Source organism: Ruditapes philippinarum, unplaced genomic scaffold (assembly GCF_026571515.1).
Source record: "Ruditapes philippinarum isolate M1 unplaced genomic scaffold, ASM2657151v2 ctg982_1_1_1_1, whole genome shotgun sequence".
NCBI classification, from domain to species: domain Eukaryota; kingdom Metazoa; phylum Mollusca; class Bivalvia; order Venerida; family Veneridae; genus Ruditapes; species Ruditapes philippinarum.
The window spans coordinates 37,108-61,930 of NW_026855442.1; the positions used below are offsets into that span (position 1 = coordinate 37,108).

General features: G+C 34.3%; 1 protein-coding gene across 1 annotated transcript; it reads left to right on the forward strand.

Annotated features, from left to right (window-relative positions):
• On the forward strand, positions 1-24,015 carry LOC132743355 (E3 ubiquitin-protein ligase UHRF1-like). The gene is made up of 17 exons (XM_060731873.1): positions 1-216; positions 12,737-12,886; positions 13,218-13,277; positions 13,752-14,131; positions 14,422-14,637; positions 15,468-15,595; positions 16,144-16,330; positions 16,775-16,898; positions 17,248-17,355; positions 17,791-17,895; positions 18,457-18,563; positions 18,902-19,064; positions 19,490-19,627; positions 20,188-20,305; positions 20,964-21,100; positions 21,898-21,996; positions 23,035-24,015. The coding sequence occupies exons 1-17, from the start codon at positions 64-66 to the stop codon at positions 23,179-23,181; spliced, it is 2,520 nt and encodes an 839-aa protein (XP_060587856.1). The 5' UTR covers positions 1-63; the 3' UTR covers positions 23,182-24,015.
• The last annotated feature ends 808 nt before the right edge of the window (positions 24,016-24,823 follow it).

Below are 24,823 nucleotides of genomic sequence, written 5' to 3' on the forward strand. Positions count from 1 at the left end.
ACATTTTCGTGTCCTTTCGCGCCATTATTAATTTCCGCGGGAGATATTTTTTTGTTGAGAAAAATGTGGATCCAAGTAAGAACCTTCGATGGATCAAAATCATTGCAAGTTGACAATTTGTCAAAGCTGACGAAGATCGAAGATTTACGAGATCGTCTAGTAGAACATTTTGACGCACCCGTTGACAGTCAACGACTGTTTTATAGGGGAAAACAGGTGAAATGAACAAATTAAGATCAATGCCCCATTTTCAATGATTTTGTCTTTCAGTTATTTTATAGATTTAGATGTGATTTTACATCTTTACTTAAAATAAAGGTACGACTTGCTAACTTATTGTGTTAGTGGGATGCATCAATGGGCCACGTCCTGGAAAGGACCCTGGTCTGGGGTATACAAAAGGTTCATTCCATTTTCTTTAGTGTACTGTATTATATACAAGTTTTAATTCTGAGTAACGTGGGGAAAATACACAAGATTGCCACTTTCATATACTGTGTGACACAGCTGTAAATTTTCTAGTTCTGGCTTCCAAAACTTTTTAAGCCACTATTTAACATTTTTGTTTTTCATCTGATGCCGCTGCGGCATTAAAGTTTTGGATTAGACCCGTTACGAAACCTAACCAGAATAACATAAGTTGATTTATTCTTATTTTTCACTTGCAAATACACTTGACCCAATCAATTCTTGTGCATTTTACGATAAAACAATTATTTTTAATACCGTTCTATACCAATAAAAAAGTATCAAAATATTAATACCATCATTAAAATTGCCTATTTAACTGTAAAACATCAATTACGCCGACTACAGTCGGCCATGACATTTAGGTGCCACGCGAGACCTCGTATGACGTCATTCGCGGGAACCGATTAGAATAGAGTCGTGTACTATATTTAGAACATCTTTGTTGACATGATTTCGATATTTTTATTCAAGATAATGTTTTTATTTATTTTCATTAATTTTTTAGTACTTAAATATGATTTTATTGAATACAAAAGTCAGTAAATCACCTTTTTCAATATTTTTAAAAAAAGTAATTTATAAAAATATTGGAAGCACATGGGTTCCTAAAGGTCAATCTCGTAATCACTTGGTCAAACATTTCGGCAATATGGCGGCCAAGTGCCGAAATTTTTACCTGTCGGAAACTATTAGGTAGTTTATGTTCGTAATAAGATTTTTATTTGTCCATCCTTGGCTTATCAACAGATTATATATAGTTTTATCAAGGTATGCTTCACTTTACAGGGGTGTGGAAATTTGATTTTTTTCCACTTGCCCACGGACAAGTTGGACTGAAATTTCTACTTGTCCGCAGCTGAAGTTGACTTGCCCAAATAAACAGTGAAAAACAGGTTTATTTCAATGGCTTTATTAGACAAACATTTTTTCTAAACATTTTCATAACTACTACCATGTTTGTACAGTTATAAATGAACAATTATACAAGAGTTGAAAGCAAACATTATTTAAACAGAACTGTTTTATTGTGTATGTGAACATATTGTCAATAGAATCATGGTAAACATGCTATAGACTAGAACATTCTGTTAAACACATCCTGGGTTACATTAAGGCACAGGCGTTAGTTGGGTTATCAGTCAAATTTTTCAGTTTTTCCCTTGCAATGTCTTCCCCACCTAGGGTTTTCACAATTTCACTTAACATGGGCTGTATGCTATCCATCTCAATAGTTGCCTGGGTAGATGTGGAGGCTATGCTTTCAGAGGTCAAAGTGGCTGATTTTTGTGGTGGCTTATGACGTATGTGTCTATGACCAGACTTAAGCCATTCTTCAACAGAAGGTAAAGGGTCAAACATGGAGAAATCTGGACCAGAGACAACAATTCTCATTTGACTCTGCAGGTTTTCTTGGGTAAGGCGAGTTCTAAGAGGGCTCTTGATAAGATTCATTTGAGAAAAAAGCCTCTCACAGGCAGCAGTGGAGGGAGAAATTGTGAGCAAAATCTGCAGCAAAGCACTGATGTGTTTAACAGAATCTTCCTTTCTTTGCAGTATGGATGTATATACTGCAAGGGGGTGATAAGTTCTTTGCAAGGATACCTGAACTTTAAGAGTCTGCCATTCACTTGGAATAGAGGAGACCTCTTCCTCTGTTAACAAATCATTACAGTGCTCACACAGCAGTTTAATTTCCTTACAACCATATGTGCTAAGCTCAGTAAGTGAACTTGGCCAGTTTCTGAAGTCAAATACCCTGTACAGACTCAATGGAGGGTTGTCAAGATCCTTAAATCTTTCTAGAACATATTGACTGATTTTATCAAATAAACAGTGAATGTCATTGTCATCTTTGAAGTCACTAAGAGACCCATTCAGTTTAAATTTACCATCAAACAGGGATGTTTCAGGATCATACAAGCTGTAGAATTTGGACAAGTGTTCACCTGGTTCATTGGTCATTGCATGCAAACACATGTACAATGTATCTACAGCTTCCTTCACCTCAAACATCAACAAATCTTTATTTTGAAACAAGACTGAAGTTTTGGTTATGGCTGTAAGCACATCTAGCATGACATAAATGTATTTAACAAATTTTACACTTTTAAGATCAGTTAAAATTGCTTTAGCTTGTCCTAGCTCATCTGCCCTGTTAGATGTTTCAAGAATTTGCTCCATGTGTGTGACTGTAACATTAATATCCTGACAGACTGCTTCTAATGCACGCAGCTTGGAAGAAACCCACCTAATTGCCTTAATTTCAGTGTGCATCTTTAAGCTTTCATCAAGAAAAGAAGCAAGCTTTTTCAATTCTTCTCTCCTCTTGGGAGAAAAAGAATAAAATTTACAGATTCTCTTAAGAGTTTCCTCAAATTTTTTCAAATACCCCACTTGCTTAACTGCATCTAAGACACCTAGTTCAAGTTTATGTGCCACACAGTGTGTAACAATAACATTGTTATCAACTGCATCACTCAGCTTTTTCGCAACACCATTCTTTGCACCTAAATTAACTGCAGCTCCATCAAGATTTACACACACCAATTTTGAATTTTCATTAGACAGATTATCAATATCAATGTTGCACTTCAATAAACCCCTTTTAATAGCATCAACAACACCGTCAGCCCTTGCATTTTCTAGATTCTCAATACTGGCAATGGATGTAACCGGCTCATATGTTTCAGGGTGTACATAGCGTAACAAAATGCCTTCCTGATCTATTACAGAAGAGTCAGTGCTTGAGTCACTCATGATAGAAAAGTACCTAACATTTTTTAAGTTTGCTTTTGTTTCATTTAATAGTAGGGTTTCTTAATCGGACAAAAATCATAATCGATCATCGAAAATAATCGAACAACCCTTTTCGATCAATCATCGATTATATAATCGAAATATTTACAATAACAAAGTTAATATGTACAATGTACATATCATGCTTTGCTATTCATTAGAATTCCATTTATATTCTATATTTTGTGTTATTACAACTTTATCAGCTGAAATAAACTAGCTTACAGATATACTATGCTCATCCTTGAGTAAAATATTTTAATCAAATAAATTCATTAAAATCTATAAAATTATTCTGTCTCAATTTCAATAAAGGAATGAATAAACTATGTATGGGAACAAGTTCAAAACTGTCAGGTTTTTTTAATGACACTATATATTGATATTGTAACTACCTTTAGTGTGTAAAATAATTTTATTCATAACATATCTTCTGTGTGAAGTCAAAACATGTTTAACTTATATTTACAAATAGACTGTGTAGCAATTCTAAATATTTTCTAATGTCAAATTTGAGCAGAGTATATCCCTCACTGTCAACTATTTACTCCATGGTCCCCAGTATGCTTTCATATTCAATTGAATGCAAATTATTGTTTCAACAAAAGCTGCAATTAATTTAGAGTGTTGTTATAATACAGTGAGTCACTTAATTTACAGCAAAAAAATAAACTACCGATGATCGATTATTTAACCTTGTAATCGATCATCGCCGATCGGTCCTTTAAACGATCAATTTTCGATTATACTCGATCATCGTTTAATCCCTATTTAATAGTACATTTGAAATGGAATTCTGGAATACTACACAGGTATCTCTAGATAAGTGGTCATTTCCTAATTCAGCCCCATTTTTCTTTTGCACTTCACAGAGAAAAGGATAGTCACTGTAAGGGCGATTGTGCTTTATAACAGCATAAGCAGTATTAAACAGCTTTTTGTATCTCTCTATTTCATGCATTTCAACTTTAGATATAGACTTTTGTATGCAGGGTTGTCATTAACATTTTTTGCAGAAGGTTTGTTTTGAACTTGAGGCGGTCATTTCTGTCTTTATCATGCAAAACAGAGTGTTTTCTTAATTTTGAGGCGGCCCATATTGCATTTGAGACAGGCATTTTGGCCTCCTGCCGCCTCTTAATGACAACCCTGTGTATGGGTCCTTGTTTACTTGGTTTTTGCTTGAACTCGGACTTGGACACACATGAAATATGTTTAGATGATATTTGATGAGATGAAAGAGTGTCCTTTCTTATTAATGTGGCGGCAGACTTCCCTACGTACAGGGCCGAGGTCGTATCCGCCGTTTGCGGGAACATTCTACAAATATGACAAAAAAGTTTGTCCGAATGATCTTCCTTTCTTAGCCAAGAAAAATCGTTAAACCAGCTATCTTTAAACACACGCATGCGTTTATGGTCATATTCCTTGTCTCTTTGGGCTTTAGATTTACGCTTTTCTGGTTCTTTGGGTGTTTCAGGCAGCTTTGCACCACCAGAACGAACGACAAATTTGTCCATTTCGTACCAAAATAACTTTACAACGCGACCTTCACAATGGGCATTATTTACTAAAGCACCGGTTGGTTGCCTCGATACGACCTATTCCAAGAATAGCGAGAGGCCTCATACGGGGGAAAATAGCATTTATTTACATCGATTTATTCATGCTGCGGGAGGTAGTTTATAATTTAATTTTACGCATATTAAATACTGATTAAACATTATTGGGATAAAAATTAACGTTCGTTATCAATTTTATGTAAGAATTTTGGCATTTTGCTTTAATTTTCTTGCTCAGAAATTCACTTGCCCGCGGACAACCGCTACGTGAAAATCTACTTGTCCGCCGGCAAAAAGTCCCGAGTCGGGCATAGTAATTCCGCACCCCTGCTTTACTTCATTGCATGTTCGATGAATGAATATGAGCGTGTCAGATTCCTGGCACGATTATTGGTGGACTTTCCCTACGGGGTTGTCTCATGTCATAGTATATAAACAGGTACGCTGAAGACCTTAACCCATTACTTCATGAGCATTTTGTGAAAAATGGCTGTTTTCATTGAAAAGTCTCCCGTTACAAGTTCAAATTGCTATAATACTATAAAAACTGCTTCAACACTAATCAAACTTGGCACAAATGTTGACTGGACCATTGCCCTTGCAACAACATGCTCAGGCTTAAATTTTCTGTTACCATGGCAACGAGGGGACATCTCAAAATTGCCAAAAATCACTATTTTGCGTTGATTTTTATCTCGACTATTCGAAGAATATGAGAGCTATTGTAGTCGCCCCGGCGTCGGCGTCAGCGTCCGCGTCGGCGTCTGCGTTGGTTAAAGTTTTTTGTAAAGTCAAATATCTCAATTAATGCTTGAGATATTCAATTGAAACTTACAATACTTATTTATAGTAACAAGGTACATCAGATTGACAAGTTGGATAACTCTACCTACAATATTGACAGAATTATGCCCCTTTTTAACATAGAAATTTTGGTTAAAGTTTTTTGTTAAGACAAATATCTCAATTATTGTTTGAGATATTCAATTGAAACTTACAATACTTATTTATAGTAATAAGGTACATCAGATTGACAAGTTGGATAACTCTGCCTACAATATTGACAGAATTATGCCCCTTTTTAACATAGAAATTTTGGTTAAAGTTTTTTGTTAAGACAAATATCTCAATTATTGTTTGAGATATTCAATTGAAACTTACAATACTTATTTATAGTAATAAGGTACATCAGATTGACAAGTTGGATAACTCTGCCTACAATATTGACAGAATTATGCCCCTTTGAAACTTAGAAATTTTGGTTAAAGTTTTTTTGTAAAGTCAAATATCTCAAATATTGCTTGAGATATTCAATTGAAATTTACAATACTGTTTTTATAGTAACAATGTACATCATTTTGCAAAATTGCATAACTCTGTCTGCAATATTTGCAGAATTATTTGCCCCTTTGTAACTAGAGATTTTGGTGAAAGGAAAAAGGTCTTCAGAGATATTTACTTGAAACTTTACACATGTACTTAGGGTCATAATTTGAGGGTCATAATTGTATGTCACTGACCAAGTTCCATAACTCTATCTTGCATTAAGGCTGATTCATATCCCCTTTTCTACTTAGTCTCTTGGTTAATGTTTACATGCAAGTTTTACATATATCAATAACTATTAAAGATATTTATTTAAAACTTCACATATGCATTTAGGGTCAGAATTGTAGGTCACTGACAAAGATCCATAATTTTATCTTGCATTTAGGCTGATTTTTCTTCCCTTTTTCAACTTAAAAAATTCATGGTAAAGTTTTGCTTGTAAGCTGTTATCGCCATAACTACTGAAGGGTTTGTGCCTTTTTTGGGACAATTTTATGCATTCATAATAATAAACAGTGATTTACTTGATAAAACATCTTAATAACGTCCTTGGTACCTTTTCTGTCAATTTTATGTATTCATAGGTAATTAGTAGGGATGGCAACGAGTAACCGGTTAACCGAGTACTCGATCGAACGTCCGAATATCGGTTAACAAAATTGATAGTTGATTACTCGGAAAAAGATATTTAGTTTCTACTTTTTTGCGATTTAGAAAGATTAGTTCAGAAATTCGGAAATGTACACGTATCTGTACAAATACTTGTTAAATGCAATCAAAACATCCTTGCAGAGGTGTGAAAATAATATCGTAAGTTTAACGAGGCGATCAGCAGTTTGACACGCGTATGGAATTGAACACAGTCCTGTGTCCTTTACGTCATTCGCCTCTTATGATATTTGATCACCTTTAAATATTAGACAGTTTGTAGCCGAAACTTGTTAATTATAAAAACGTAAATATATACGGAATATTATGTTTGATACGTGCAGCGGTGGAAAATCGATATCTCGCGAGACCGAATATCAATTTTCCAGCATTGCGAGTAGATAAATGCATAGGCTCAGAAAGCTACTACAACATAATTTTCCTTTTATTATATACCTTTTCGTTTGAATTATAAATGATTTTCGTAATACTACACTTCTATAAGAAATTTCAGAAAATGAAAAGTACCTGTCAAGAAATAATTTTAATGACCGACGGATGAATACATTATGTTTGCAAAACCAGCCACGCCTTTTATAATTTTGGTTTCCGTTTCCAAATGCTACGTTTATACTCAGCTAAGATCGGAACCAACGTCAAAAATAGTCCGGCACTTCCATATATAGTACCGTATTTGCCACTAACATAATACGGAATTTTCTATCCGTTGAAGCGTATTTGCGCTTCAAGTTCAACCTGTATTTTAGGAAGAAAATTTGTATTCTTATGTTTATATTTATATATGTACATGTATTTCTTGCAGTCCTATCTATAGTTACGAATTCTATGAATTAAAATAGAAAACGATAGTAGCATGCAGACGGTGTTGATATTGTGTGATGATCATTTGAAATCATCCGAGTAACCGAGTACTCGATCGGAAAAATGACCGAGTACTCGAGTATTGATTTTGGTATTCGTTGCCATCCCTAGTAATTAGTATTATTATACTCAATAAAACACCCTTGTGACATTACCTTCCAAATAGTCAAGCCGATGCTGTATAATTAGACTCTCTTTAAGGCCTATAACATGAATTTATAAAATAAAATTAGCCCTTTTGTGAACTTAGAAAATTTAACATTATCAACGCTCTTTACTATCAAGCACTTAGAATAGTCGAGCGTGCTGTCCTTCCGACAGCTCTTGTTTTCATTATAATTGATTTCAAAGTGCTGCAACTTCTCAATGGATTGAGATAGAGTCAAATGCTTTTCAGCGTTGGTTACACGTTACCTTATGATCAATCTGGGGTCATTTATAGCCTCTCACAAGTCCAAAATTTTCTTGGCGATGAGGGGGACTCCGCCCCCCTTCAAACCCCCCAAATAGAAGGGGGCACATCCCCCTTCTGGCAACCCCCTGATGTATCTTTTGGTTTGAGGGCCGCGCCGAAAAAGTGGTCACTTTTTTTAACAACATTTCTCAAACAAAAACAAGTGTTAAGGGCCTAAATAATGCATTTTTTCACCATTTGAGACAACAAAAATGGGGGGGGGGGTGAAAAAGGCGTTAAAAGGCGTGTATATGAAGTAATGGGTTAACAGAAAATGATAAAAATACTTGAAATTACTCTAAATCGCGTTTTTCCATGTTTAAACATGGCCTGTCATATAAATTTGAAGAAAAATTGTTGTTTTGTAGATTTTTTGATTTTTTTCATTAACCCATTACTTCATGAGCATTTTGTGAAAAATGGCTGTTTTCATTGAAAAGTCTCCCGTTACAAGTTCAAATTGCTATTATACTATAAAAACTGCTTCAACACTAATCAAACTTGGCACAAATGTTGACTGGACCATTGCCCTTGCAACAACATGCTCAGGCTTAAATTTTCTGTTACCATGGCAACGAGGGGACATCTCAAAATTGCCAAAAATCACTATTTTGCGTTGATTTTTTTCATTATACAGTCTAACTTGCCCATGCGACCACGTGTATTAAGCGACTTTTGTCTTAAACGACCACTTTAAATTCCCCCCGATCATTTTCTCTCTATATCTTTAATGTATTAAGCGACTTTTGCTCAACGCGACCAGCGACCGCTAATTAGTCACCTAATTGACATCAATCTTTTCATTAAACGACCACTTTTACCTGTCAAGTAATTGTGTTTTTAGAGAACGCCACCTCGTTATGTCACAAGTGTCAGCAATCAAAACACAACAATAAACGTGTGAAAAACTCTATTTCCCATACCGTTTTAGCGTATGCAAATGAAGTTAAGTATACGCGTGACGTGTATTATCCAATAATATCGGATAAACAATGCAACGCTCCGCCCATACTGAGATGGTGTATACGCTTCGCTTGTTGACATTTAGACTGCATTGAATTGACCTTGAACTTGATCAGCCATAAAATTAATCGTAACAAATAGATGTAGTTTGTTTATTTCAAATGAAAAAATGCACAACAGAAAACATCTTCACTAATAGGGTTTTCGTGTTGGAGACAAGGAAAAACAACGGAGAAGTTAAAAAATTCTGGAAAAAATGTCAAACATGTACGTAATGGATCAAAACTGATTTTGTCAATAAATATCAGAACGTTATTTTTACATTTGCATCCGTTTAGATTATCGGAGCGTACTTATTATTCAACATTTATATAAAAATGAAGTTGAAAAACAATCCCATCGAATAAAAAAGATGTCATTTATAAATTTTGACTTTTATATCATGCTGACTGTCTTAAGAGACCGTTTCATTAAGCGACCGTTTTTGGTGTTTCCCTTGCCCGGTCGCTTAATACACGTTTGACTGTAATTGATTTCAAAGTGCTGCAACTTCTCAATGGATTGAGATAGAGTCAAATGCTTTTCAGCGTTGGTTACACGTTACCTTATGATCAATCTGGGGTCATTTATAGCCTCTCACAAGTCCAAAATTTTCTTGGCGATGAGGGGGACTCCGCCCCCCTTCAAACCCCCCAAATAGAAGGGGGCACATCCCCCTTCTGGCAACTCACTGATGTATCTTTTGGTTCGGGGGCCGCGCCGAAAAAGTGGTCACTTTTTTTAACAACATTTCTCAAACAAAAACAAGTGTTAAGGGCCTAAATAATGCATTTTTTCACCATTTGAGACAACAAAAAGGGGGGGGGGGGGTGAAAAAGGCGTGTATATGAAGTAATGGGTTAACAGAAAATGATAAAAATACTTGAAATTACTCTAAATCGCGTTTTTCCATGTTTAAACATGGCCTGTAGTGTTGGGTATCGGACTCAAAAGTCACTATCGATAATCGGATCACCACAATCGATTGTCTTCTGATAGTATAATCGAGTTTTGCAGTTTTTATGGCCCTTTTTCTTTTAAGGTACCAATCCTTGTATGTATTTTTTTATACAATAGTGACCATATTTTGAGAATAAATAAGCACCCACTTATTCACTAGCCATGTTTTTTCTGTATTTCTTTTTTGATAAGGCAAACATAAAAGACTACAGGATCCTCTGGAATTAAAGAGATTTGGTCGGAAACTTCTATTTGACTTTTATGTAAAAAAGTTATGCCCTAGGCAATTCTGCGGTAGTAGAACATTAAAATAATCGATTGTTAAAAAGGACTATCGATTGTCGCCGATTTTGGGGTGATCCGATTAGTTATTGATTCTCAGAGACAATCGGGACAACAATAATGGCCTGTCATATAAATTTGAAGAAAAATTGTTGTTTTGTAGATTTTTTTTAATTTTTTTCATTAACCCATTACTTCATGAGCATTTTGTGAAAAATGGCTGTTTTCATCTCCCGTTACAAGTTCAAATTGCTATAATACTATAAAAACTGCTTCAACACTAATCAAACTTGGCACAAATGTTGACTGGACCATTGCCCTTGCAACAACATGCTCAGGCTTAAATTTTCTGTTACCATGGCAACGAGGGGACATCTCAAAATTGCCAAAAATCACTATTTTGCGTTGATTTTTTTCATTATAATTGATTTCAAAGTGCTGCAACTTCTCAATGGATTGAGATAGAGTCAAATGCTTTTCAGCGTTGGTTACACGTTACCTTATGATCAATCTGGGGTCATTTATAGCCTCTCACAAGTCCAAAATTTTCTTGGCGATGAGGGGGACTCCGCCCCCCTTCAAACCCCCAAATAGAAGGGGGCACATCCCCCTTCTGGCAACTCACTGATGTATCTTTTGGTTCGGGGGCCGCGCCGAAAAAGTGGTCACTTTTTTTAAACAACATTTCTCAAACAAAACAAGTGTTAAGGGCCTAAATAATGCATTTTTTCACCATTTGAGACAACAAAAAGGGGGGGGGGGGGTGAAAAAGGCGTGTATATGAAGTAATGGGTTAACAGAAAATGATAAAAATACTTGAAATTACTCTAAATCGCGTTTTTCCATGTTTAAACATGGCCTGTAGTGTTGGGTATCGGACTCAAAAGTCACTATCGATAATCGGATCACCACAATCGATTGTCTTCCGATAGTATAATCGAGTTTTGCAGTTTTTATGGCCCTTTTTCTTTTAAGGTACCAATCCTTGTATGTATTTTTTTATACAATAGTGACCATATTTTGAGAATAAATAAGCACCCACTTATTCACTAGCCATGTTTTTTCTGTATTTCTTTTTTGATAAGGCAAACATAAAAGACTACAGGATCCTCTGGAATTAAAGAGATTTGGTCGGAAACTTCTATTTGACTTTTATGTAAAAAAGTTATGCCCTAGGCAATTCTGCGGTAGTAGAACATTAAAATAATCGATTGTTAAAAAGGACTATCGATTGTCGCCGATTTTGGGGTGATCCGATTAGTTATTGATTCTCAGAGACAATCGGGACAACAATAATGGCCTGTCATATAAATTTGAAGAAAAATTGTTGTTTTGTAGATTTTTTAAATTTTTTTCATTAACCCATTACTTCATGAGCATTTTGTGAAAAATGGCTGTTTTCATCTCCCGTTACAAGTTCAAATTGCTATAATACTATAAAAACTGCTTCAACACTAATCAAACTTGGCACAAATGTTGACTGGACCATTGCCCTTGCAACAACATGCTCAGGCTTAAATTTTCTGTTACCATGGCAACGAGGGGACATCTCAAAATTGCCAAAAATCACTATTTTGCGTTGATTTTTTTCATTATAATTGATTTCAAAGTGCTGCAACTTCTCAATGGATTGAGATAGAGTCAAATGCTTTTCAGCGTTGGTTACACGTTACCTTATGATCAATCTGGGGTCATTTATAGCCTCTCACAAGTCCAAAATTTTCTTGGCGATGAGGGGGACTCCGCCCCCCTTCAAACCCCCCAAATAGAAGGGGGCACATCCCCCTTCTGGCAACCCCCTGATGTATCTTTTGGTTGGGGGGCCGCGCCGAAAAAGAGGTCACTTTTTTTAACAACATTTCTCAAACAAAAACAAGTGTTGGGGGCCTAAATAAGGCATTTTTTCATCATTTGAGACAATAAAAAATGGGGGGGGGGGGGTGTGTAAAAGGCGTGTATATGAAGTAATGGGTTAAGCTATAAATTTTCAAGTGTCGAGATAGCATGAAAAATCTGATATTGATACTTAGTAACGCAGTCAAAGCATTGCTATAGAGGTTCCACAGTGTTCTGTTACGCTATTAAGGCATTTTTGAAAGCTATTCTTAGGTCAAGAGCAAATTATTTACATTTTCCAGTTGGTCGCTGAAACAGCAATCACATAGCATTATTGTAAACCTGAGAAATCCTCCAGCACTGACTGGGATTTGAACGAAGGGAAGGCTAGATTTGGTGATATGTTCAGTATTGTCTAAGGAAGGGTTTACTTTGTGCCTAGTGCATAACTTTTTTATGCATCAATGTATTTTGAAATAACTTGGCACTCATGTTGATTCATTTTGTATTAAAGCTTGTAGATGGGCACACACTATTTGACTACAGTGTTGGACTCAATGACCTCATCCAGTTGATGATCAAAGCTCCTCCTCCTGCTCAGGACACAAAAGAGACCGAAAAAGATGGTGACACTAGAGAAAATGGATCAGATAAAGAAAATGAGGTGAGTTCTTCCAGATTAGCAATATTAATTGTTTAAATAAAGTTTCCTTAAAGAATCTTTTGTGTCTAGCTTTATTTGTCATCCAATGAAAACGCTGTATTTCTTATAAATTCTTTGTGTAATTTAGTAATTTTCATAGAAGAACAAAAGTTGATACTATATCAAATTCCGTTCATAGCCTTCTATTTTTTCTTAGTGCTTCATAGAGCCGGGTTCACAACAATAGTCATGTGTCAGTGTTCATCAAGAAAAGTGATTCAGTTTTAATTCAATTCAACATTCAATAACTTAGCTCCATGTACTATAATTATGCTGTTGTTGTTGTTTTCAGCCGGAACAATCGGAAGAAAAAGAGAAAAGTGATATAGATCTGCAAGACAGCACATACAAGGTAAAACAAATGAATATCTCATCACTTTAATTGAAAACAAGTCAGAATCGGTTTTTAAAGGGCTTTTAAGAGTCAGTAGGGGCCAGTGGCTTTGCCTCTTGATTTTGGGAAAAAAGCATTTAAATAGCTAATTTGGGAAGTGAAAAAGCTGGTGTAAGGTCATATTCTTGGGAAAACTTTTATGATTTAAATAACAATTTTTAAAGGCCTCTGTTATATCAAATGGAAAATCACCAAGACAGTAATAGATTTTGTTGTTGGACTTTAAAGTCCACACCAAGACTGTAAAGTTCATATGGCGACTTTCTAAGAATGCTGGTAGAAGTCCTCATGTGCCCCTTTGTGCATTGAAGTTTTGTATGTTTTTTATTGTTATATCTTTATATCTTCAACTTACATGAATAAATATATTAATATATTTAAAGAAACATTATTGATTTATACATCAAGTTCTTTTTTTATGTAATATTTCAGATTGGAGATGTGATAGATGCACGTGATATTGCTATGGGTGCATGGTTCGAATCAACAATTATGAAGGTCACCAAGTCTACCTCAAAGCCAGATAAGTCCGAGAAACAAGTTGACAGTATAAAACCAGTCTTGTCAGAAAGCAGTTTGAAAACGGCAGACAACAAAGCTGAAAATAAAAACAATACACCCAAAAAGGGGCGTGAAAATTCTTCCAAAGCAAAGGATGTTAATGAAAACGTGAAAAGTGATAAATCCGAAGCAATGGATACTGATGACACGCCTACTAGTGATAGTAAAACCTCAGGAATAAAGACATATGATAAACTATTTGACAATGTGTTGAAGGATGATGGCTTTGTGTACCATATTGTATATGAAGGGTTTGTAATTTCTTTTATTTTCTAATTATTTAGATACCAGGCAGTCTAAAAAATGCCTAGTCGTCATGAATGAATTGATGTGGTAATGGTGTTTGATTCTTCTCAAAAGACAGGTCCACTTTGGAGAAAATTTCCAAAAGAAATTCTTAATGACCAAAAAAAATCTTCCAATTATTGTTTTCTAAAGTATTCCAATTTCATAAACTTCTATCATTTCCAAATGGGTTAGGCAAATTTTGATAATTTTTTGTTCAATGGAAAAAACTTACTCTAATGAAATTTTGTTTCAGTTATGATGAAGATGATCATGTGCAGCTTACGTGTAAAGACATAAGACCTCGTGCTCGTTCTAATATTAAGTTTTCAGACGTAAAGGTAGGGAGTGCAGTGATGGCTAATTATAACATAGAAGAGCCAGATGAACGAGGGTTTTGGTATGACTGTGTTATAACAGACAAAACTGACACAAGGACAGTAAAGAAATTGTCAGCTACTGTGTATTTTGGGTAAGAACAAATCATTACTGCATTAACTTCAGTTCATTGCTGTCTTAATTTTATAGAAGCTTTTGAGAATTTGCGAGTAGCTAGTCAGCAGTTAAAACTTTTCTGAGTGTCTTAAAGTATTTCTGTTTATGTGGCTGGGTGAAAATAGTAAATTCTGCAGATCCTGCCAGAAATTTTTGATTATTTCATGGGAGGGAGCTATCCAACTAGTTTATGGAAAGCCAGTGGTTTTAGTCAGGTGCCTGCTTGTGCCTGAAATAATGCATGTAGGGAAGTTTTCCTCCATAAGTAAAGCCAGATTGGTGCTTAATGACCTTTACGAAAATAAATACTGCAGAAGTCATCAATTTTATTTTGGCGTTGTCAAGATTTGGGGCATTGTTTGTATCTGAACAGTTTAAACACAGACTAGTACTCATTATAGTTGTAAAACTATGAATACTACGAATGATAACAGAATAAGAAATTTTAAGATTTGAACATTTTCTGAGACTTTAGAAATGGTTTAGAGCCAATATTATATAAAATTGTTCTACAGGTTGACAGTAACCATTACTTTGAGATATTTTGAATCAGGTAATAGATAGATCCAATAATGCCTCCTACTTCCTTAAAGGCCAACATCTAAAGAATTGTTAGATAAATAAAATTAACCCTTTTGAAAGGGGGTCGGGTGCATCTAGGGTAAGATTGAGATGCGATTATTGTTCAGTTAAAGGCTTTGATAAATTATGGCTATATTTGGTTATATTTATTGATAATCAGGATTCAGGAATTTTGTTTGGCGTTTTACTTGGTTTTTAAACATGTAAGTTTTCTATTTTAAACAGGCCTGACCTTTCACCTTTAGAAAATTGTAACCTATTATTTGTTGATGAAATTTTTGCTGTGGAAGTAGCTGGTACCCAGCTAACTGCTGAAGACTTAGCTGCCAACCCAAGCATGTCACCTGTAAAAAGTGAGTTACCCTTACTTTCCTTATAAACAATAATGATGATTGGCTACTGTCACAAAGTTTTGATGTTCTAACTAAGATTTAGTAATAAGGGCTAAAAAATGTGCACAAAAATTCTGGAAAGTTGTTGACAGTTGAAAATTGTGACTGTTTAATTAGACTGTTATAAAAATAATGGAAAGTGCTATATCTGAAGCAGCCAAAAGTATTGGAATCAATTGTCATAAAGTACCAAAACAAAGATAATGACTCTAAATGATATAATACAGACAGTTACACAGTATTTTGAGGGTCACAAGTTAAACCTTAACCGGCTGAATTTCCTAAATGGACTGGTCAAGCTTCGATTTGCGGAACTGTCCATTATCTGTTTTAGGGATATCAAGATGAAACTTTGAAGTTTCTCAGCCAACAGTATAGCGCTTGGTCAGAGTGCAAAAATGTGTAGGCTAGCCTGGCTTTATACTGACTTCAGACTCAAATTGTTTTTTAGCTCCAGAAGGATAAGATTTAAAGTGATAACAAGGAGCAATATTTTGTTGGTATTTCAGGAACAAACAAGCCCGACTGTGATCACTGTCTGGACAACCCTAAGAGGAAATGTAAACATTGTGCTTGCTGCGTGTGCGGAGGGAAACACGAGCCAGAGAATCAAATAATATGTGATGAGTGTAACAGTGCATATCATTTACAGTGTATGGACCCACCTCTAGACAAAATTCCAGAAGATGATGAATGGTGTGTAATATTTATTATCTGCTTAACTATTCAAAGAATAGGGAGAGCTGCTGTACTGACCCATGTTTCAACATCGCGCAGTTTTTGCTTGCAAGTTGGTATCTTCAAAACAACAGTGAAATACTTACAGGAATAGTTTGAAACTTCACACATTTATTTGAGAGCATAATTGGTCACTCTCCAAGACCTATAACTGTAATGTGGCTTTTGACAGTATAATGAACCTTTTTGAACTAAGAAAATTCTACAGTATTAAGGTTTTGTTTTTACTATCAAGCACGTAGTGGAGCACGCTGTCCTACAGAGTAAAATTTTAATATTAATTAGGATGTCTCTCTCATGAATAAGGTAGTTATAATTCTTTTATGGTTGACTTGAACTTGAAGGGATAGGCTACAGTTTTATGTACAGGCAGAATGAAAGATGCATGTGTTATCATTTTAGGTATTGTCCAAAGTGCAAGCTGGATGATTCAATAATTGTAAAAGCAGGAGAAAAACTGAAAGAAAGTAAAAAGAAATCAAAGATGGCTTCTAAACAGGGAAACAGTAGCAGGGATTGGGGTCGGGTGAGTTTTCCATGATTTTCAAACTTATTTTCATTAATATAAAAATTAATTTATACACTATTAAAGAAAAAGCTGTTTTATTGATGCCCATTATCAGTTTTAAGTTAAATATTTGTACATGTTTGAAAAAATAGTTTTTATTCTGCCAATAAATTTGAATGCATAGAAACATTTAAGCAAGTCCAAAAAATAAACGTAATAGAGATTCTCTTACCGAAGATAACCATTTTGTTTTTGTCCTTTTCACAAATGCTATTGCACAAATTTGACTGTTTATTTAAAAAATGGTGTCATATTTCAGTGAACAAAAGAGAATTGTAAGTCTTATCATTTGATGCAATATTTTTAGGGTATGGCTTGTGTAGGAAGGCAGAAAGTGTGTTCAGTTGTTCCAATGAATCATTTTGGCCCAATACCAGGTGTTGAAGTGGGAACAATGTGGAAATTCAGGGTGCAGGTTGGTATCTTTGGCTATTTTTCAATACATTTCATATAAATTAATAGAAAAGGGGTACTTGTTTTCCAGGTGTTTTGAGGAAAAGGTACTACCAGAATTTTGTTCTATTATTCATGTAGATTTATTTTGTGTTCGGGATGGAATATTTTTGGTCTTAATAATGGTACATGAAACAGTACTATGAAAAAGTAGGTTATTCAATATTGTGAATTATATGTTTTACATGAAAACAACCATGCAATGCAGGAATTGAATGATACAATGATAGGAAAAGTGCTTCTTATTTGCCAGATGTTTGATAATCTGGTCAAGTGACAACTATATGCCAACAATTTACTTAGCTGCGTGGGGAAAAAAGAAATGTTATTTGTGAAAATGTTCAATGTAAAAATCAGAATTCCCTGATTCAATTTGAAATGTTGGGTGATATTTCAGGTGAGTGAAGCTGGTGTACACAGACCTCATGTAGCAGGCATTGCTGGTAGAGAAAAAGATGGGGCATATTCCATTGTGTTATCTGGTGGATATGAAGATGATACTGTAAGTTTATATACATATAAATGGATCAAGTAAAGAAACTTAGTATTTTTATTAACAATATTAACCATGTTTTCAAGTGAAAAATTCTGGTTATTAGATTAGTCAAATGTTGATATACTAGTATGGCAGGGTAAAACAAAGTCATGTGTGTGCAACTTGTACTTTTCTTTGGGATTTCAACCAGACTTGGGGAGTAATTTTTGGCCACATTATGGTACTTTGTTTTTTAGCCTGAGAATATTTATATAAAACGACATATATATTATCAAGGATCACACAAGAAGTTGACACAAAAAAGTTATAACAAGCTTATTTCTATTATAGTCTTTTAAAGATACAGTATTGTGTGACCTAGTATTGATCTGAATTGTAAGAATATGAATTTAACATACATGTTCCATTCTGATTTTTGACTTTAACCTTATGTGTAATTTATTGTTTTGAAAAAGCAGATCTGCAATAGTATAATAATACTGCAATAACACAACAATTCTAGGCAGCTTTGTAAAAATGTGTTCAACTGACTTTAAAAAACCCCCAAAAAAACCCCTTTTTTTGCAGGATAATGGTGAGTCGTTCTTTTACACTGGTAGTGGAGGGCGTGACTTGTCAGGAAATAAACGAACAGCAGAACAATCATGCGACCAAACCCTTACTAGAATGAACAGGTGAAAAAACAGATGTACTTGATTAGTCAATTGTCAAATTTTTATGTTGATGTATCAAATATGTCAAGGTTTTTGTTTCTCAAAAAAAAAACTATTTGATTTTTGGAATAAAAAATGTCAAATGTAAAATAGGGAAGAACAAAATCGGAAAATATTGCAAGCCTGGCTTGATTGAGCCTGTTCATGAATGGTAGTGGTAAGCTACCGTCCAAGCTAACTAGAATCACCTTATGCAAAATTCAACATTATACATGAACTGGTAAAATTTTGAATTTTGGAACATCCCCAGATTTGTTTAATGCTTAAAAATAATTTTATGATTTGTATTTTCTACTCAGAGCTCTTGCAATCAATTGCAATGCACCTTTAGACAATAAAAATGGAAGTACATCAAAAGATTGGAGGAAAGGCAAACCTGTGAGGGTAGTGAGAAACTGTAAGCTGGCTAAACACTCTGAATATGCTCCTGAAGAGGGAAACAGATACGATGGCATTTATAAGGTTTGAATAATGTTTTTAAAAAAAATGCATTTTGCGTTTGTCATTTTATTTGGCAAATGCACTAACTAGTACAGAGTTCGATTTATTGTTAAGCACCACTCTGATAACCAATATTTTTCTCTTTTGCAAAACTGTCAACCAGCTTGTGTTATAGTTAAATTAATATTTGATCTTTAACTGCTTTTAATTCTGGAGGAGATATTGGGGAAAAGTACCTTAGTAGCTAGCTGTGGAAAATCAGTGTGTTTAACACTTGACAGTACACTTGACAGAAATTATACACTAGGTATTTTTCACCCTCCTGTTACACTTAAAATCCCCCTAACAACTTCATTGGTGTATTTTTGAAATGGGCCTAAAACAAAAGCAAAGTTATGTAGTTTGAGGATCAAGATGTATTAATGTGTATTTAATTTTCATTACAGATAGTAAAGTACTGGCCACAAAAGGGTCAATCTGGTTTCTTAGTCTGGCGTTATTTAATGCAAAGAGATGATCCAACCCCGGCTCCATGGACTGCTGAAGGCAAGAAAAGAACAAAGCAGCTTGGATTAGTTATGCAGGTATCCATACTTTTTGGTGTTATGGCATTTATTAGGTTTGTCTTTATTTGTTGGTTTCATAGAATGATTGAAATTTGGTAAAATTCTAAAATATGTCAGGTCTGTTGCAAAAATTATGGCATATTGATTTAGAAATGTATGCAGTTAGATTATGGAAGATTGTTCCACCCTTTTGTGCCTTACATAATACATAAATTGGCATCTTGAGGTTTTCCTTCACTAAAGTTTGAAAGTGGTCATATAACCTTTACATTGTTAATATGACTTAAACTCTCAAATAATGGATCTGCAGCATTGGGCCTAATGGTTGTTTGTCTCTAGCTATTGGTTCAGAAATCGAATGGGATTAATTCTTGGTCGCTTGTGTGGAAATTGACAATTACATGTTAGTTGCCTAACTAGAAAATAGGTTAGGCATGCTGACCACCTAGATATGACCAAAAATAATGTGTTAAAATCAGCAGTAAAAAAATAACAAACCAAATAAAACCGAACAAACAAAATAAACACCTTTAAACGGAAATATTATAGAAGGAAATATGCTGCTGTTCTATTTTTAGTATCCAGAAGGCTACCTAGAGGCCCAGGCCCTGAAAGAAAAAGAAAAGGAAGAGTCTGATACTCCTAAAGGTAAAGGCAAGGGGAAACGTAAACGTAATAACAGCGAGGAAAATGAAGGTAAAAATTCTTGTTCTTTGAATTCATGAAAATAATTGTAAATGTATAAAAGGTAAAGCACTGTTGTAACTTTGTAAATGTAAAGAATAAGATGGAATGTCCATGGAAGTATGATATAGGTTGTTTAGTTTTACTAAGACATTAAATGAAATTTTGAATGTTTTTGTGTTAACAAAAAAATGGTAAAAAACCCTTTAAATTCAATTTAATCTCTGGTGTAAGTCTTTGATTGTTAGCATATTAAAGGGATTATCTGCAGGTAGGCATTTTGTCATATAAGTTTTGTATCCAGTTTCTGAAGATAATGAAGGCTTTAATCTCAACACTCTTTGTTTCATTCAAAGATACAACAAATGGCTTTATAAATAAAACACAATGTCATGATGATGAAACATATTTGAGCCGCGACATGACAAAACCAACATAATGGGTTTGCGACCAGCATGGATCCAGACCAGTCTGCGCATCCGCGCAGTCTGATCAGGATCCATGCTGTTCGCTTACCAACCCTATTACAAGTAGAGAAACTGATAGCGAACAGCATGGATCCTGATAAGACTGCACGGATGCGCAGGCTGGTCTGGATCCATGCTGGTCGCAAACGCACTATGGTTTTGTCATGATGCGGCTCATTTATAGCTGTATTTGTTATATATAGAAAACAGTCCAAGCAAGAAGGTGAAGAAAGTTGCTGCATACAAGATTGACGATGCTGTATCTAAACTGATTAAACAAGACAAAGAGAACAAGAAACTCTGGGATGAAGCTCGTGAATTTACAAAAGAGGGTGGACAGGTAAAGATTTGCATAGATTTGGTTTACAAAAAAATTACTATGGCAGAGTTAATGTGTCCAATTTACAATGATATATATTAAGGTGACTGCCTCTTAAACTCGGCAATCATGGGTTTGAGCCCTTCTGAGGTCATGACCATGTTACCTCATGTTACAGGAAACAGATTTAAGATTGGTTCATTTAAGTTACAAGTTTTCTTCACAGTCGAGCTTAAGTAAATGTTTTAACTAATGGGAAAATTTCTTTAAATTTTATCATGGCAGTGATAATTGTGTCTGATTTTTGGAAAGCTGCAAATCATCTTGCGTCATTATTTTGTCCTCTTGAATATGCCGAACAATAACCAATATTCATATGCATTTAAATAAGTTTGATGCCATTTGGATTTATCAGAACCAAAAATCTTCAGAACATATGTAGAAAGTATTGACTTCTTGAAGAACATCATTTGTGGAGTGTTTTTATTGCCTTCCATTTATAGACCTATTTATATCACAAAGGTAAATGGTAAATACTTTGATAATTCTTAAAATAACTTTTCTCATTGGTATGAGCAGTTTTTTTCTTGAACAAAAAAATTTTCAACACATCATTTTAATGAATAATTACTTGAGTCTTAAATCTTTTTAATTTTCTTTAAATCTTGGTACATTTTCCTAGTGCTTAATTTTCTCTAAATATTTTGACTCTTCTGGAGTCATGCAGCTTAAAATTGGGGACTCTTTTTACATAATTTGAAAAAGAAAAAAAAAACCTGTATAAACTGACTTGATAATTATGCTACCTTATTTTACAGAAATTTTTACAGAAAATTGAAGAGTTATTTACATGTATCTGTTGTCAGGACTTGACATTCAAACCCGTTACAACAACTTGTCAACACAATATGTGCAAGGTAAGCACAATGTTTAATGCATTCTAAAAGTATTTCTTTTTAAACGTGTGCGATATTCCATTAACTGTTTTGATTAATTTTAATTGTTATTATTAAAGATTTGTCATGAACAGTTACTAATTAGTGAGAGCTAAATCATTGTATGGGGGATGGAAGGGGAGGGACAAAAAAACAGTAACATTTTTTCAAAAAAGGAGCTTCAGAAAGTATTGACCAATTATTATTGTTTCCTTAGACTCTATATTTTGATATGAAATTAGCTATATTGATATCTCATCACTGGTGTAAGCTAGAATTATGATTCAGATGCTGATTTATTTCATGTTAGAAAGTTATCCAGTTAGCTTACAGAATGTCAGTGGTTCTACTCCGGTCCCTGTTTGTGCCTCAGCCTGAAATGAGCCGCGCCATGACAAAACCAACATAATGCGTTTGTGACCAGCATGGATCCAGACCAGCCTGCGCATCCGCGCAGTTTGATCAGGATCCATGCTGTTCGCTATCAGTTGCACTACTTGTTATAGGGTTTGTTAGCAAACAGCATAGATCCTGATCAGACTGCGCGGATGCGCAGGCTGGTCTGGATCCATGCTGGTCGCAAACGCATTATGTTGGTTTTGTCGTGACGCGGCTCAAATAATGCATGGAGAAGCATATCTTTCTCCCACATAATAGCTTCAGTGTTGGTGTTACTAAAAACCCAACCCCACAAAAAAAAAACATTGATATATTAATTGTATTAAAACATTTGCATAGATGTTTGGGCCTCCATTGCCAGGTTGATAAGGTCACTAACTATGAACCACTTGCCTGTCACCTCTGTGGGTTTAAATCCCAGAGCTGTTGAATTTATTTGCATGTAAAAAAAGCTTTCAAGCTAGCTTGTAGGTTGATAGTTCTGTTTTGGTATCAATTGAAATAAAACTCCAGGAGCATCTACAACATTATTTATGTTGGAAATTTGACCAATTTTGTTGCATACACTGTTGTAAAAACATTTATGATATTATTCATTGTTTTGATTTCTATTTTTCATAGACGTGTATTCAGCGATCATTTAAAGCAGACGTGACTACCTGTCCAGCTTGTAGAACAGAGTTAGGCAAAGACTATAAAATGCCCGTTAACACAGTTCTCTCCGATATTCTTCTTAAATTCTTCCCGGGATATGATGCTGGCAGATAGATGATAATGTGCCCACAAATAGTGCTATAATTGTTTCCTAGCAAATTGTTTCTGTCTTATGTGAATTAAATCTTAATGTGTTCAAACCACTTAAATACATTAGAGAAAGTCATATTTTAGAATGTATTAATTGTGTATGAAATGTAGAAAAAAATTTAAGTCATAATATTTAGAAATTAGTTTTGTATAAAATATGAGGGGAGGGGGGCTATTTGTGATTGATTTGCAACATATTTTACAGTTACCAACACGGGCTTTTTTCAGGCTTGTACATGATTTAATACCTCCTAGGCTTTTTTCGCAGTCTGGGGAAGCAGCCCTTCCCCTAATTTTAGGGAAACATATGCATTATTGTAAAAGGGGGAAGAAAAAACTTGATGTCAATTCAATTTTTGGGGAAAACTGCATGATTTTAAAGAATTTTTGTATTAATGGCCCCAGCTATAGAAGGGGGAAAAGTCCTGACCTCATTTAGTAGAATTTTAGGTTTTTTAATTTCCTGTCAACTTCAAAGTAGCATTGATGTGTACAGGTAGCTATTTCCTTTAATATAGTTGAAACTTGGTGCTTTAAATTTAATTTAGACTGTAAACTTGAAATATTGTAGATTGAATATTGGAACATGTTATAAAGTGAAATATGTATTATTGTGTAGCTTGATGCAGTTATTTAGAATATCTTTTATGTTTAAAATGTCTTCTGCATGATGCATGTAAGAATTTTAAGGTGTGTAACACAGATTTTTAAAAAAAAATTAAATTATGATAGTTAAAATGACAAGGCTCATTTCTTTTGGCCATGTTGCATTGAATTAGTAATATGTTTTAAAAGATTGTTATAATAGTGATTTATCAATAATTGAATAATTGATGATATAAAAATGTCGATAAAATGTAAAATCTGCTTGAATTATAGAAGAAAAAACCAGCCCCACTCTTAAAGAATTATTATTATTTGTATTTTTATCTGTTCATTGACCTTTACACTTACAAACATTGTCTTCTCAACAATTGACCTTTACACTTACAAACATTGTCTTCTCAACAAATGACTTATTTCGTCACAATCAAAACCTAACGCACAAGTTGGATTGCAAAGAGCCCGGCCAATTCAACAAGACTATTCACTGCTAGTTACTCATTATATAAAGCATTATGATATTTTAAATCCTTTTGCATTAATTTAGACAATTCAAATGTGAAAACTAGACATCCAACAAAACCGTAAACATAAAAGAATTTCGGAACTTGGGGTTAGGATAACTATTAATGTTTTCTTGAATTGGAATGTGTATAATATGTTTCACATTTAAAATCTTTAGCATGACTTGTTTGTCTTAATTGTTTGTTTACATGTTTCAATTTTGAATTTATTTAATGCTGTTTGTATATCTCATTTTTGATTGATAAATGCCGATAATATTTTTTCATGTTGATAAATTAACCAAATTTGTAACTGTATATTATAATTAAAATCATTATTTTTACATTACCAAGATTTTTAAATTGTTCTAATAAAATTCTTACTAATATAGGAAGCTATAGTGTTATTTGAACATAGTTTGATTTTATTATTGTTTGACATTAATAATATACCTTTGGTGAACTGTCAAAATTTCAAATTTTTAATTTGCAAGTTCACC